General features: G+C 37.4%; 1 protein-coding gene across 1 annotated transcript; it reads left to right on the forward strand.

Annotated features, from left to right (window-relative positions):
- The first annotated feature begins 319 nt into the window (after positions 1 to 319).
- On the forward strand, positions 320 to 14,245 carry LOC149647116 (uncharacterized). The gene is made up of 7 exons (XM_089849599.1): positions 320 to 385; positions 1,754 to 1,883; positions 3,382 to 3,630; positions 11,195 to 11,356; positions 11,420 to 11,637; positions 12,566 to 12,849; positions 13,855 to 14,245. Exons 1-7 carry the CDS (start codon positions 320 to 322, stop codon positions 14,078 to 14,080), a joined length of 1,335 nt encoding a protein of 444 aa, XP_089705725.1. The 3' UTR covers positions 14,081 to 14,245.
- Positions 14,246 to 15,019: the final 774 nt, after the last annotated feature.

Genomic DNA, 15,019 nt, shown 5'->3' on the forward strand with positions numbered 1-15,019 from the left:
TACTTAATATATGAAATAAAAGAAAACAGTATTAAAAAGGTGACACATTTATTTTTAAAAAAACAAAAGAGATTACAAAGAGTATTTCTAAACAAAAGGATTAAGTTCTTCTTTACGGTCAATAAATTAAATAGTACAATAAGTAGTTTTTAGGGGTTGATCTCCAAGATCTGACGTATTCTTGACAACCTTTGTGTACTTGACTCCATAACAACTCACAACATACAATGGGGATGGGGAGAGCGTAGCAACCTCCCGCACCAAATGGTAACGGACGCTTCAGCGTGTCAGAGTGAGTTATTTTTACAATCATTTTATTATGCCCTTAAGATCTTTGTTGATTCCCTTCCCCTCACCCCCCTTGGGTGGAGTATGCACCGTTAAGGTATGTATCCCAAATTCTTAATCGGTGTGAAATTTTGCCGAAATTAAAAGTGTTTTTGGTAAATTTAGCTAAAATTTAACTCAACGTTTTTAACAATTTGAAATGTTTTTCCAATGACGCGTTTCGTTTCGGTAAAATGTATCCTAAGCGACTGATTTCGTTTCGATGGTTTATTCAATTTCCCATGTATTCCTATGGGATTTTAGGAATTTTAAATGAGCGATTTCGTTTCGAAGAAATGTAACGTAGTTGATAAAAATGTTGCGATTTTTTTTTACTTCTAACACGAATTGCATATCTTAGTAGAATTTAACTCAACGTTTTTAACAATTTGAAATGTTTTTCAAATGACGCGTTTCGTTTCGGTAAAATGTAACCTAGAGGGCTGATTTTGTTTCGGTGGTCTGTTCAATTTCCAATGTATTCCTATGGGTCTTTAGGAATTGTAAATTATCGTTTTCGTTTCGAAGAAATGTCTCGTAGTTGATCAAAAACGTTTCGATGGATTTTTACTTCTAACACGAAATGCTTTGTGAATGATGTTTCTTACATTACCGTTTTACGATTTCCACAAATTTTTTATTACGAGGTCAATAATCTACCATAGAATAAGCCTAGCATAAGCCTACCAGGATCGACCATATAATAAGCCTAGCATAAGCCTACCAGGATCTACCATAGAATAAACCTAGCATAAGACTATATTTTTCAGCAGTTACCAAAGCATAAGCCTATCACTCACTACAGATATCAGCCGCTTGACGTCATCAAAAATCCACCACCAAGGACGCTACTCTCTTCAGTGTAAACTTCTTAAACACGCCCGAGAAAGCCTCACGCCCAACAGACCGTTAGTTGCTTCCTCTGTTTACATAGTTCCCCTTGAAGAGTCAGGCTGTACTTAATTTATAGTTCCTCTACATGAATTCCCGCTTGAAAAATCGAAAAACGATAAACTAGGCCTAACTAAAATGAGTATCTTTTCATGATAAAATTAATAGAAGCTCATTTCAGTTTTATATTAAATGGACAGGAATTTATGTATATTTCCGGCAATTCCATACACACCTGTGGCTTTCCTTTGTTCTTAAAATTTATAGAGACAGGTGAAATGATTATGGGGCAAACAAGTCCAAAAACTATAAGGCAAAAATGAAACTGGTACCAGGCTCACCACACTCCCTCTTTTGACACTTAGGAAAATAATAATGACTTTTTCTCGTTGTAATAATTGAGTTAATTACTTTAGCCTATTTCATTACTCACGCTTAGGTCTGAATTTACATCGACATAGCCATAACTTTATGCTAATATATCCTAATAAACAATTTCTACTTATTAGGGAACTAGCGTCATTATTATTTTCAGAACGGAGGTGCTCAAAGTTTTCAGAATGGATCAGGAATACCTATTTCTAGAAGTTCTAAACGACTTGGAATCGCGTTGAAACGCCAATCAGTGACATCAAATAGGAAACTCGGAGGGGACCAAATTCTTTGTCAGCCCCCATGACTCCCCCCTCTTTGCGTGATGCCCTGGGCCGTAGCTCCCCCCTCCCCCTTATGCAAAATAATGATCGGTACCCCTGTGTGGAAGACGTACGTCTCTAAAAGTAGCCCAGTTTGTTTCATGAAGATATTAGAAAAAAATAAATTGAAACATTGCACTAAGTTACGCCTATAGAAAATTGGAGAAACTGGAATTTATAGCTTTGCTCGATAAACAAATGTAAAGTGTTGTGTATGTGTCCTAGTATACGCTTTCTTGAAACACTCAAGCATTAAAAAACGAGTTAATACATTGCGAAATTGAGTTTCCAAAACGATCGTTATTGCAATGCATTTGCTTAGAAGAAGACCATTAAACACAGATGGACTGGAATGGAATTGAGATACGACTTGTGGTTCTTTTGGGGCAGCGCTTCTCTAGCGCCACGCGTCGACCAATAGTGAAACTGTTTAGACTCAAACTATAGCAATAACATGGCATTATCTATGAGTCAAATTAAGTTTCGGGACTCTCCCGCTAGGCGATGTCATTAGAAGAATCGGGGTTTAAGCTAGCTTATCATTCCAGTCCATGTGTTTAATGGTCTTAGGTAGAAGGAAGATTGCATCTATTCCTAAGTGCTAAAGCTAAAATCCTTTTCCATACGATTAACCGTAGCAAAGAAAGGGGAATGTTTATGTAAAGGAGAGTTCTATTCAAACCTTTGTGTTTGTCGTCTATTCCCAAAATAATTATATGAAATAACGAATACTTTCATTTTGATACTGTATAATAAGCAATAATTTGTAAAATATAGAAAAAGTAAGAAGATTACCTTCTGGGTGTTTTTTGAAATCTCCGCGATCTAACTTGAGTTTAGATCTCAAGGCGTTTGACTTTAATTCCAGTGTAAGATAGATCGTTTTAGAGAAACAACGCTTTATTCAACAAAGGAAAACCATTCAATCTCGATAACATACGTAAGTTTAGCAAAATCAACAATTTTAATGATAAGTTGTAAATCGTAACCGTAGAAAGAGTTAAATTTAACTAAAACAGGTTTGCAATAGAAGATGTTCGCATAGAACCTGATATACATAGAGGATTCATATCATTTACACCAGGAGGCCAGACTTCCTGGAGGACAGAAACCCGCCTGCTCTTTGTCCTCCAGATAGTCAGTCCAGTCTCTTGTTGTAAATGGTATGAATCCTCCATGTGTGTAAACTATCTATGAAGTGGATCCATAAAAAAGAATAACGCATGCAAAAATAAAGACGCCATCGAAATTTTTAATAAGATTAAAATTTAGGATTGATTTAGATACTATAAAATGTTGAAAATTTGTATTAAAACTAAATATTTATTTTCTTTCTCTTTTTAACCCAGAAAAGAAATTCCATAAAATGCTTAAAACTACAGTAATTCGAATATTCTTATATCAGTTGGTGAGTTTAACTACAACCATACGTCATTCTAAATAAGGAAATTTAATTGTCAACTTGAAGGGAACCAGCCAACAAGATGGTCAAGGGCTGGGCCTGATTTTTATTTACTTAATTATCACATACATGAAAATGAAAGAAATATTCAAGAAAATGCGATTCGTACTATTAATCCCGATTTGGGTGCAATGACTTTCCTGAAACTAAGATCAAGGAGAATGTATAAGAGGGGAGTTTCGGAGTTAGCCAAAATGCTACTGTGCCGTTCCCCGGTTATCATGGTTACCTGTTGCCCCCTCACGGCAAAAGAGCGTACATTTTCGCAAATGCGTTTAATTAGTCTCCTTGCTCTAGTCTCATGAGCATATTTAAAATTTTGAATATCTCTCGTTTACAACAACTATCACGTGAAGTGCGCTTTTACCAATGGCTTGCGCATTGAAGTTGCGCGCCTAGTTTTTACCTCTCCGAGTGACGTATGTCACGTGAGAGGTATTACACCGGCCGTGTCTGTCTGTGTGTGTCTGTCTGTCAGACCCCACGTGACCGCGTTCGCAGTTTACAAATCGGAGCAAACAAATACCCGATTTCCGGAACGCGTTCGCGGTTCACGGAAATTTGGTCATTCATCTACCAACACCAGTCTTTACTAACTGGCTTCTAAGGACCACAATCTGCTAGTCTTTGTCCATCCCACATGGACACTAGTCTGTACGTGCTTGCTTCCAAGCACCACCAACTTCTGTTCTTCGTCAATTTCATCTTGACTCCAGCTTCTATGCACCATCATCTTCTGTTCTTCGTCAATTCCACATTGACACCAGCTTCTATACACTACCATCTTCTGTTCTTCGTCAATTCCACATTGACATCAGCTTCTATGCACCACCATCTTCTGTTCTTCGTCAATTCCACATTGCCACCAGCTTCTATGCACCACCATCTTCTGTTCTTCGTCAATTCCACATTGACACCAGCTTCAATGCACCACCATCTTCAGGTCTTTTGTCCATTCCACATGGACGCCAGTCAGTACATTCTGGCTTCTTTTCCTCCGTCATCGTTTGGTTTCAAGATATACGCGGCGATCGGCTAGGGTTACGAGAAACGTCTAGCCTCCCAATGGCAGGGCTTCCACCATCGGTTCACGCAAATGCGTTTTTATCTATTATTTGGTTTTAAGATCTACGCGGCGATCGGCTAGGGTTACGAGAAACGTCTAGCCTCCCAATGGCAGGGCTTCCACCAAAGGTTCACGCGAATGCGTTTTTATCTATTATTATAATGGAATCGAAACGTATATATACCCCAAAATTTGAAAAAAGCGGGCAAGAGGGGTACCCTTCACTTTAAACGTCAATATTAGCAAAGTTTCGAAAGATAATAGGAACAACTTTATTTTAAACGATTTAACTATTTTTAAAGTTATTTACTGGCGATTAAAATAATTAAAAATAATTATATTTATTTAAATATTAAAGATAAACCCAAGTACCGAAGTCGTTAAATCATTGCCTCCTATATCTATCAAGGCCCGTGCTTTGCGTTATATTTCGTACATTGTCTCTTATATCTTTTAAGGCCCGTGCATTGCGTTATATTTCCTACATTGCCTCCTGTATCTATCTAGGCCCGTGCATTGCGATATATTTTTGAGAACAACAACCAAAATGGGAAGCTCCTCTCAGAACCATAATAATTTGTTTTCTCTGTTATATGAAATGAAAATATGGATAATATTTTCGGCAATTCGATTTGAATGGCTCTTTCTGATGTATCTTTCTCTCAGCACTGTTCATAATGGACAGGAACGTAGAGATTCGAGACACTTGGAATTACGATAGTGTTTCAAATCCTCTGTAATGAGGGCTTAACGACTTGGAGTGACTGGAAAGATAGATACACATCCTATTTTTTAGTTGTACCATGCGTACCACAATGTTGCCAGGCGTTTATTGAAGGATGCTTGGGTACTTGGTACAGACTGTTACGTCTACCAAGTTTCCTAGCATCCAAGAATAAATAGGATTCATAGAAGCCAGTGTTATGGGCATGTCATGGGTCAAGTCGTTAACTATATCGACGCAGTTAAATAGCTGATGGCATTATTTTATCCACTTTCTCATTGCGTTTCGAGTGGAAGTTCAACTTTGGCACGGACGACAGATGGCGCTCTTAACCTTCTACCCCCAAAAATCGCTGTTGTCTGCTCGTTTTCCCCTTCCGCGTTTTTTCGTTATAAACTTATGATTTAACGAACTGTTAAGATAAAATTTCATATTTCCTTAGACAGATAAGCTTCTACTCCTTTCATCTTACTCCCAGTTAGATTTAACCTTGTTAAAACATAATCAGATGAATTTGAGTTATAATGTCTAGGAGTGATAGAGACATTTTTACCGATGTCTAGAGATGTTAAGCTTAAGCGAAATTGTTTTACGTTTGAATAAAAATACCGCTTCCAGTAGTGGGTTTATAGTACTCCTTGTTTGTGTAAGATTAGTGTAGCTGTAGAGCGTTGTTGCTGTTTAGTTTATACGCCCCCTAGGCCTATTTGTGAAAGACCTTTTTTACGCACTTTTATCATTCTTTATTTGAAAAAAGTGTTGGCAATGTATATTTTTTAAATATGACGGAATTGCTGTTGGTATGATAGCGCCCTATTCGCGAAAAAAACCTTTTTTTAAACAGTTGATTCATTCTTTGATAGAATTTCGAAGGAAGAAGTTAAGTGTTAAATTTGCTCGATTAATTTTGTTCGGCAAATAATATAATTAAGCCTTACGTATTACTGAAGGAGATTGATTTTGCCAACCTGTGTGAGTATTTAAGGAGATTGATTTTGCCAACCTTTGTGAGTATTTAACTGATTAATAAGTAAATGGAGGAAGATAATAATTTAAGTAAAGAGGAAATCAGAAAACGAAAGGCAAGGGAAAGAATGAGGGCAAAAAGGTCAGATCCTGAATTTAGGAAACGAGAAAATGAAAGGAGAAGAGCGTTAGCCGCGGAAAAAAAGGCTGTTTCTGGAACAGGTTCTAGCACGCAAAATGTTGGTCCTACCACGAGGCCAGTTGGCCATGATCGTACGAAAGATAATGCATTAAATACATGTTCTATTGAAAGTACTGTAGGCGTAGGCATATCTATTAATAAGGAACCCAATAATGTACAAAATGTTAATGCTAATATTAGTGAAATCATCGAAAGCGATGAACAAGTACGAGCCTAGCTTATGTGTGATTGGGTTGTGGCTTCCATGTTTTGGGGACATTTGCTTTTTGTGTGGCGATGTATGATTCAGCTTTGATATGGACAAATGTTACAAGTCATACTGGTAGACTAAGAATACGGTTGAGGTATAGCGAGAGAGTAGAGTTTCCACAGCAATTGAGAGATATTGAAAAGGCTTGAACAATTGACTATTTTAAAATTGAATTCCTGCACTTGCAAAGAATTAAAAAAAAGCGATATATGCATATATTTAGGTTGTTTAGGGGGTAGTGATAGTCATCTCCACTCGGAGAGGTAATATTTTGGCTTTCCAAACTTGTTTTACTTCCCCCTTTGCAGAACGAGTTTCCTCTCTTATACATCCTCCTTGCTAAGATAGATGCAGCGCCGCGCAAGTAAATAAGTATCCTAGCCCACAGATACTAGATACAAATACAGAAGTATGCGACCAGTAAAATAATAATACAGCATGTCTCAGCCCTGCAGTATTAGGGCTTATGGGAAATTAACATAGGATGACACTACTATAGACCTTGTACTATATATACATATCTGAGGGTTCGGATACTTCTGTATTTGTGGGGTCGAATTCTTCTTAATTGGCGGGGTCGGAAGTTAGTAAGAAAAATAACGAATCGCATTTTGTTAAGTATTTCTTTCCATTTTTAGCCATATCGTAGTATACGATAGGCTCTTAGTTTGACCCGAGCTGTCCGTCCGTAGTAGTAGTAGTAGTAGTGGCCGGGGTTGTCGCTTCGTTATCGTCAGATTTTAGCTTAAAAGGAACTTTATATTTCCACAACCCACCCATAGGGGTTACTGGGCTCGGTTAGAGATTTAATTTTAATTAAAATTTTTTCAGGTCAGACCCGGGAATCGAACCCGGGTCACTGGCGCAACAGACAGACATTCTAACCACTGAGCTATAGAGACTTGATAGAAACCCCGAGTTTTTTATTATCTATTCTTATCTCTAAAATGTCGGGGTGATGTGGGGTGGGGTACCTCTTAATCTGTGGGGTCGGAAACTTTTGAATTTTTATCTGTGGGGTCGGATGCTTATGAATTTGTATGTTTGGGGTTTTTATATTTATTTTCTTTTTATGTATGTGCTAATTAAATAGATAACGATTTTCCCCTCATGTGTTTCGTTCTCGTTCGGTAGCTATCGTCATCTATGTTATGTTTGACTGGAACGTTTTGGCGGTTAATTCAAATGTGGGTTTAGATAGAGCTAACATAGTGTTAAATGAGCGTTATGCGTTTGATCATTTTAGCATTGCTAAAGGTAATTCGAGGGATAATCACTAAAATGCGTAATCACTATAACTAAACTTTCTCTTTCAAAAGTTTCTGGGCATAAGTCCTTGTTAGAAATTTATAAGATGCGATAAGTGTGCATCGGCATAAGTCTATGTTGTAAACTCATCGAGGGGATTATCACTAAAAACTATCTGTTCTTCGATTCGCCGGAATATTAGAATTACAGCATAAGTAAATTTATTATACGGTTATAATTTAATCACTGTTTAGAGTAGGGAATCGAGGGGCTATTCACTCTGATTTTATGCACGGTAAATCATTTAAGCATTGAAAAAGATAGCGCTATTCACTCATTAGGGTAAGGTATAGAGGGGTTATCCACTCATTAGGGTAGGGTATAGAGGGGCTATTCACTCGTACGATATGGCTACTATTACGAGCCCTTGGGCCGTCTTGTTATGTATGTGTTAACAGGAATGAATGGAGGGGCTGGAATGGCTAAGGGGGCTCTCGTTGTACCCTTGATGGTGGAAACATAAGGCGAGACCTTTTTGTTTTTCGAGAAGTGTAGCCCCCCCCCCCCTACGTCTGTTTAGCTGTCTGCCGAAGGCGAAAAATGTCATGACTCGTTAAAAAAGGCATGGCAGAAGTGACCTTTTACATTTTTTAAAGTTAAATGCGCTGATTCGCCGCCGTTTGCGTTCATATTCGATTCTCTCAGCCTAGGCAGAAGACCTGACCTAGGGTAGAGGGTGGAGAATTATAGCAAACAAGTTTTTTTGGCAGCCAATGAATGAATGAAAATAATTTAAGTGGTAAATACGATTTTTACGCCAGGCTATGACGTCACTAGCGTAAATTAAGCCACGCCAGTTGTTTCCAAGATCATTTCACGCCGATTAGGATTTGACCTTAGCCATTCCTACACCTCCATACATTCCTGGTGCTAATTAAGTGGATGTTGCTACTATTATGGCTCATTCCTTGGGACATCTTGTTATCTTCTATTTCTCACAAGATCCCATCTCCAACCCTGATTTTACGCGGTGATTGGCGTAAAATCAGTCTAAAGGTTTCCATTAATGGCGGCATATTTATTTGAGTCTTTTTATAATGAAATAAAGAAGAAAAAAATAATAATAAGTGCTTGTTTAATTTCACTTCTCAGTTCTTTCCATTATTCTACCGGAAACCCAACGGCAAAAGGGGTCGTCTTAGCGACTACGATGGTTCTATTGCGGATATCCTTAAGTCTATCCAAAAGCACTTAAAGTAAGTATAACAGATTTACTTCAACATTCTGTGATGGAATGTTTTCCTGTTAATATGACGCTGAAGAATCTTAATATTAAAAATTACTCCATAAACCACAAACACAATTTTGGCGGAGTTTTGGCTGAGGTTTATCAAACTTGCGTCATAACTAAGTTTTATTATTAATCACAAGTAAAATCTATATTTTTGAAATCAATTTATCTCGCTCTATTCCTGAAAGATGTTTTTATTTTGTGTCAGGATAACATTAACGATTAACAATTCGCACTTACATCAAACTAAACTAAACTAAACTAAATAAGCCTGATTTTCAAATACATGTCGTACACTCTTATCTCGAAAACATTTAATTTATGAAGATTATTGGTTTTCCATTACAACGTTTGCGAGTAGTACCATAAGCCAATCATCCTCTTTAAGTACCCATCTAAGGCTATTTGGTGAAACGTCTCTTCCCCTTTCTTTTACGTCAGCGCTTCCAAGAGATCGGGGCGTCAAAAATTCAAGAGAGATTTTGGTTTTCTTCATGGGTTAAACCATAAGAAAAAAATATATAGCTCCCTATAAGTGTGAAACTCTCCATTTAAGCCATGTAAACAGCATTTTCTTCCATTGAAATTTGTAAAAGGTTTCTAATGCCACCTGTTAAGAGTTTTTGGCGTTAAAGATATGAAATATTTGTTTCGAAAATTTTCAAATTTTATATTGTAATTAAATAGTTAAAGGTCTAGAAGTTATTATTACGATAATTATAACTGATTTAGTACATGTCAAAATTATCATAATAAATTAATAGATGGCGCGAGATTTTGACGAACGAGGCTTGCGCCTACTCTGGTACCGAGGTATGGAGCAGTGGGATCATCTTTTGTCTCTACGGGCGCGGCCGGCGATATTTCCCCGGCCCATCGTGCCTTTCGCGGACACCTTAGGTGGCGGCGGTGGTTCCGACCCCATTTTACTCGTAGTACCGAAACTTCTCCCACGGGGCCTAAAAGCGTAAGCGCGCCAAATTTGGGAGCAGATGATGTGGTATGAAAATGTACTACGTTTCATACTTATAGGGAGCTATATATTATTTTCTTATGGTTAAACTTATGGTTTGGCTATTTTATGCGAAATTCAATTATTCTTCCATAGAAACCCGCTGATAAGCCAACCAAGTAGTTTTGAAAACATGGTTTTCTAATTGTGTACTTTTTGAAAACATTTTTGCAGTGTTACATTTGAAAATGTAAGTAATTTATCGCTTTAATTTATCCATTTCACAGAATCAATGTAAGCAAAACCTAACGTTTGAGTGGTAAAATATATTTTTTAAGTCATATCATCTTGTAGAAAGAGTAGATAAATATTTTTCAAGATATAAATACGGAATGTTTGTTACCTTTCCGTGCCAGTCAATGCTAAAATGGACCTTACACTTACTGATAGCGCATAAGTGCTTTTCTGTTTTCAGTTTCTTATTATTAATATTATGTGGGTCTAAAAATTATAGTCCTATGGGTTGTGGGATTTGAATGCATACCCAAGCACTATTTCGTACAAACGGTCAAAGAAATATGAATCAACGGCAGAGCTGTATTACACCAAAGCAATAATGTTTTCGCAACTATCACCCACGAAGCGGGGAAGTTTCCTTACTAATATTTTCACCATACCTTCATGGGTGAGCAAACATTCAATTTACTTCTTCTCAATTAACTCAAAAACTAAAGATAAAAATTCAAACTCCCATACTGCAATAACTTGAATTTTCAACATTTCTGTTTACAATGATTTGAGGCATAAATTCATAAGATATGTTCCCCAAGTTCGTCCGTGGTTACTATAAGAGCTTGTCCTGAAGTGACTTAGATGAAACGTCGTAGACTCTCATAAAGCTACGCCTGGTGAGGTGCTGTCAAAGGTGTCAAAGGTTTAGTAGAGACTAAGTAGGAAGATGGACTGCAAAAGCGAGTGTAGTCAAATATCGCGTTGTACTCGAACTATACCTCTCAGTATGTCTAACATTACGAAGTATAGGTAGTGCATCATTCTTATGGAACATATCTTATAAACTTATGTTTGTGGTGATAAACGCAATTTTCGTGAAATTGTGTAGTAAAAGCTGTTCACAGTGGAATAATTTCAAACATTATTATTCAGTTCCTTGGATTGTTATTCATGGCGGTTTTGATTCTCGCCGCTTTGACGAAATGGTTTGAAAAGTCGAATCAATTAGGATCATTCCTATGGATGTATTTCGCTCCCCTGTTACAAAAAAGTAAGTTTCAAAAAAAGAATTCGCTTCAATTCCATCTTCCAACTGTTTTCTTAACTTCCGCAGGTTGGGTTGTAAAACTGAATCATGGAATATCCAAGCACTTACTGAATATTTGGTTTGCTACTTTAATCGTGACGAACATTGCTTTTTTGTCATTCATCACCGCTGATGTTTTGATCGGACAGAAAACTGTCATTAACAATTTGAAAGACATATTGCTCGTTAAAGACCTTAAATTCTACACACCTAAGTATTCCACAGCCATGATTAACTTCTTAGAAGTAAGAAACTATTTGAGCAAGTGTGACCCAGAGCCAAACTGCCAATGTACATCGAGTCAGTTTGAAATTATGCCAGTCCATATCTAAATCATAAATTCATAAGATATGTTCCATAAGTTTGTCACTGGTTACTGAGAGCTTCTCATGTAGTGACGTACTCCATAGATTCTCGTAAAGCGACGCCTGATGAGGCACTGTCAAAGGCTTAGTACAGACTAAATAGATAGATGGACTGTAAAACCGCGTGTAGTCAATTCTCGCGTCGTTCCAGAACAAGCTCTCTCAGCGTGGATTTATATAAATTATGGATTTCCAACTTGGCCTAAAAGGCGGCCATCAAATATGTGCTACACCGGCGGATGTGATGCGCTGGAGCTAAGCCAAATTGAGTCCAGAGAACTTAGGTCATGTGGGAAAAAGGACATACGGCGTCTGCTCCAAAAGGTGGTCCGCCAATTAGGCCAAGCTTAACAGTACTGGCCAGAAGCCTTAGATAAGTTTGAAATTTCGCGCATGCGCAGTGAGAAAAATAAAACTAACTTCCGTCCCAATTTAGAGGGCCGGGAAGGGGGAAAGAGGAATCAAATTGTCTGCTTTCTCTCCGCAACGCGCGCCAGAGAGAAATGCCTTGTGGAAGGTACGAGTTGGAAATCCATAATACGTAGTATTTATATAAATCCATGCTCTCAGTAAGTCTCTGGAAGCTTTATAGGAATATATGACGTTTCATCTACGTCACTTCATGACAAGCTCTTAGTAACCCGTGAAAAACTTATCGAACATATCTTACGAACTTATGTTATTATTTAATAGGTTATTTTTTACACTTGAACACTCAAAGTATAATTTTACCTTCAATTACAACCCTTTTTTAAATATTGCAATCTGGATGGTCAAAAATATATCTTTGCTCTCTTTTTCAATAAAGTCTATACCCGGAATTGAAGGAAAAGCAATCCGCGCTAGACGTATGAAGAATAAACCCGTTATGAGAGATTTTATGTCGAGTGTGTCGACGGGAAAAAGAGTGTATGTCGTCTGGAGCGATGAAATAGATGATGTCGAAAACTACTGCAAGGAAACTCTAACGAAAGAAGATGCCCGACCCTTGTTTTACAAGTCGCCATTTCCCTTAACAACGGCTTCTGCGGCGTTTCAAATTAAAAGAAATAATTCCGTCGACAAGGGCATGTTGGAGAACATCAATAGAATGTAAGAGCGCGCAAAATTGTATTCATCTTTTAGCATTTACCAGAAGTCCATTAAATTAGCCTAGGAAGAAACCAAAAGCAGGGTTTGGGACTCCCCTCTCTTGTGTAGCAATACTGAAGAAGGGCGAGACATTCGCCACCTCGCGATAACTTTTCTCAGATGTTCAGTTTAGGTGCAACTCGTACGCCAAAATTTGCCCTATCGAGAGAGGAAAAACTATTGGCTGAAAATGAACACTGTATCTCTAAAGGGACCTGAAAACGCCCCCTTCCACTGTAAAACCGAGCCCTCTTTAGCATAGAATCAGAAGAAGTGATAGGGGGGGGTGAATTTTGGAACAGTCAAGGTCATTCGGTTTTTTTTTATGATTCTTTATAAACCTATTGAAAAAACTACTTAACGACCGTGGCCGTTCCTTTTTTATTTTTTTTATAAAGCAAACAATCCACCCTTTAGAGATCCAGCGTTCATGGGCTGAAGAAGTCACGCCCCGCTCACGTGAAGAAAGACTTCCAGGGGAGGAGCTCGAGATTTCTAACAGTGTTAGGAAAGGGGGAAACACTTTGCCCCCTATCCATGGAGTTAGAAGGAGTTCTTACCCCAGCAGAGACGTACGCTATGCCAGATATTGTAATTGTTTACTTCCTAGGCTAATTTAATGGACTTCTGGTCTCTAGCATTACGAAGTATTGGTAGTATCATACTTATTAGGCATACCTAATAAACTTATTTTTAATTCATAACGACTTATACTTATAAACTTTTGAGAATTTCATAAAAACAATCTGAAAATTACTTTGTTTGATAGTAAAACGTCTTGTTTGCTTTGTTTCGATAAAAATTAATTCGAAAATTAAGTTTTATTGTGGCACAATTATGTGTAAATTGTTATTATCTTATAAAAAATTTGTTTCCCAAATATCAATCAAATATGTGGCTGAAGTAACCGTAGAACTTAAAGCGCAACTAATACAAAATGATTTAAAACATAAATAACTTTTGCAGAATTCGATTTGCGGCGTCTGCTTGCTTGTGCGATAAAGCTTTAGAACTACATTATTGGTGGGCGGACTCTAGATGCGTCACTTCGGAAACTAACTTTGAAGATGAAGAATTCAACGACAGTGACAACCAAACGCGTCTCTTAATAATCATATTTTCAGTCAGTCTTATTCCGGCGGTGTTAGTTTTAATCGATGAAGTCATTAAGAGATTTTTACTGCTCATGTAGTAGATCACATGGATTACAAGCGTATAAGCAAGGATGATGGTGGGATGATCCGTAATCTGAGATAAATCGGCCCGCTAACAGTGGAACGGCTCAGGTGCGGTGGGACGCTAGAAAATGGGTGAGGAATGAACGGAAAAATGGCGGGCGGTCTTCCTGATTTGTCTGACGTAGACCACCCGCCATTTTTCCGAGTATTCCTCTCCTTTTTCTAGCGTCCCACAGTCAGCGAGCCCACCGATTTCCCTCAGATTAAGCATCACCCTCCCATCATCCTTGATATTACCTACTTTTGGTTATGAAACTATTTTGTGGAAATTGCACGGTTTCAATATTGAACTAAAATTTCATATGTTAATTATTTCTTTTGGTTAAAGATAAGTGATAAGACTTAAGTCAATTTATTAATTAATTTTAATATATAACAGTGCAATCAACTCTTAGCTAACGCCGTATACCTCGAATAGGGAAAAAGTGCTGTCCTTTTCTGTTCAACCCACAAATCACGACAACACTGTCTATGTTAGTGTAAAAGTAGGATTACACTTAATCCTTTTATTAAAATCAAAGGTATAGCGTACATGCACATCTATTAAATCCGCCCATAGAGTTTGCGCAATATATTTTTAAGCAAATATACTTGAGCTTAATTACATGGGATATCAAACTTTTTTTCCCAAATGTGCAAGAAACGGAAACAAAAGTGTACAAGTTGGGAAACCAAAATAAACCTCTCCGAGTCGAGATGCAATTAAAAGGTTTTCATAATTAAATAAATATAAATATAATTGTTATTAATTTTTTAATCGTCATTAATTTACCCTAATTCTAGTTAAATTGTTTTAAGAAACTTTATTCCTAAAATCATTTTAAACATAGCTATAGTTGACGTTTGAATTCAAGCGCATGCCTCTTTAAACAGGGGTCGACTAATCTGCAGGT

Source organism: Phalangium opilio, unplaced genomic scaffold, assembly GCF_054372755.1.
Source record: "Phalangium opilio isolate 3A_F unplaced genomic scaffold, DU_Popi_V2 ptg000089l_1, whole genome shotgun sequence".
NCBI classification, from domain to species: Eukaryota; Metazoa; Arthropoda; class Arachnida; order Opiliones; family Phalangiidae; genus Phalangium; species Phalangium opilio.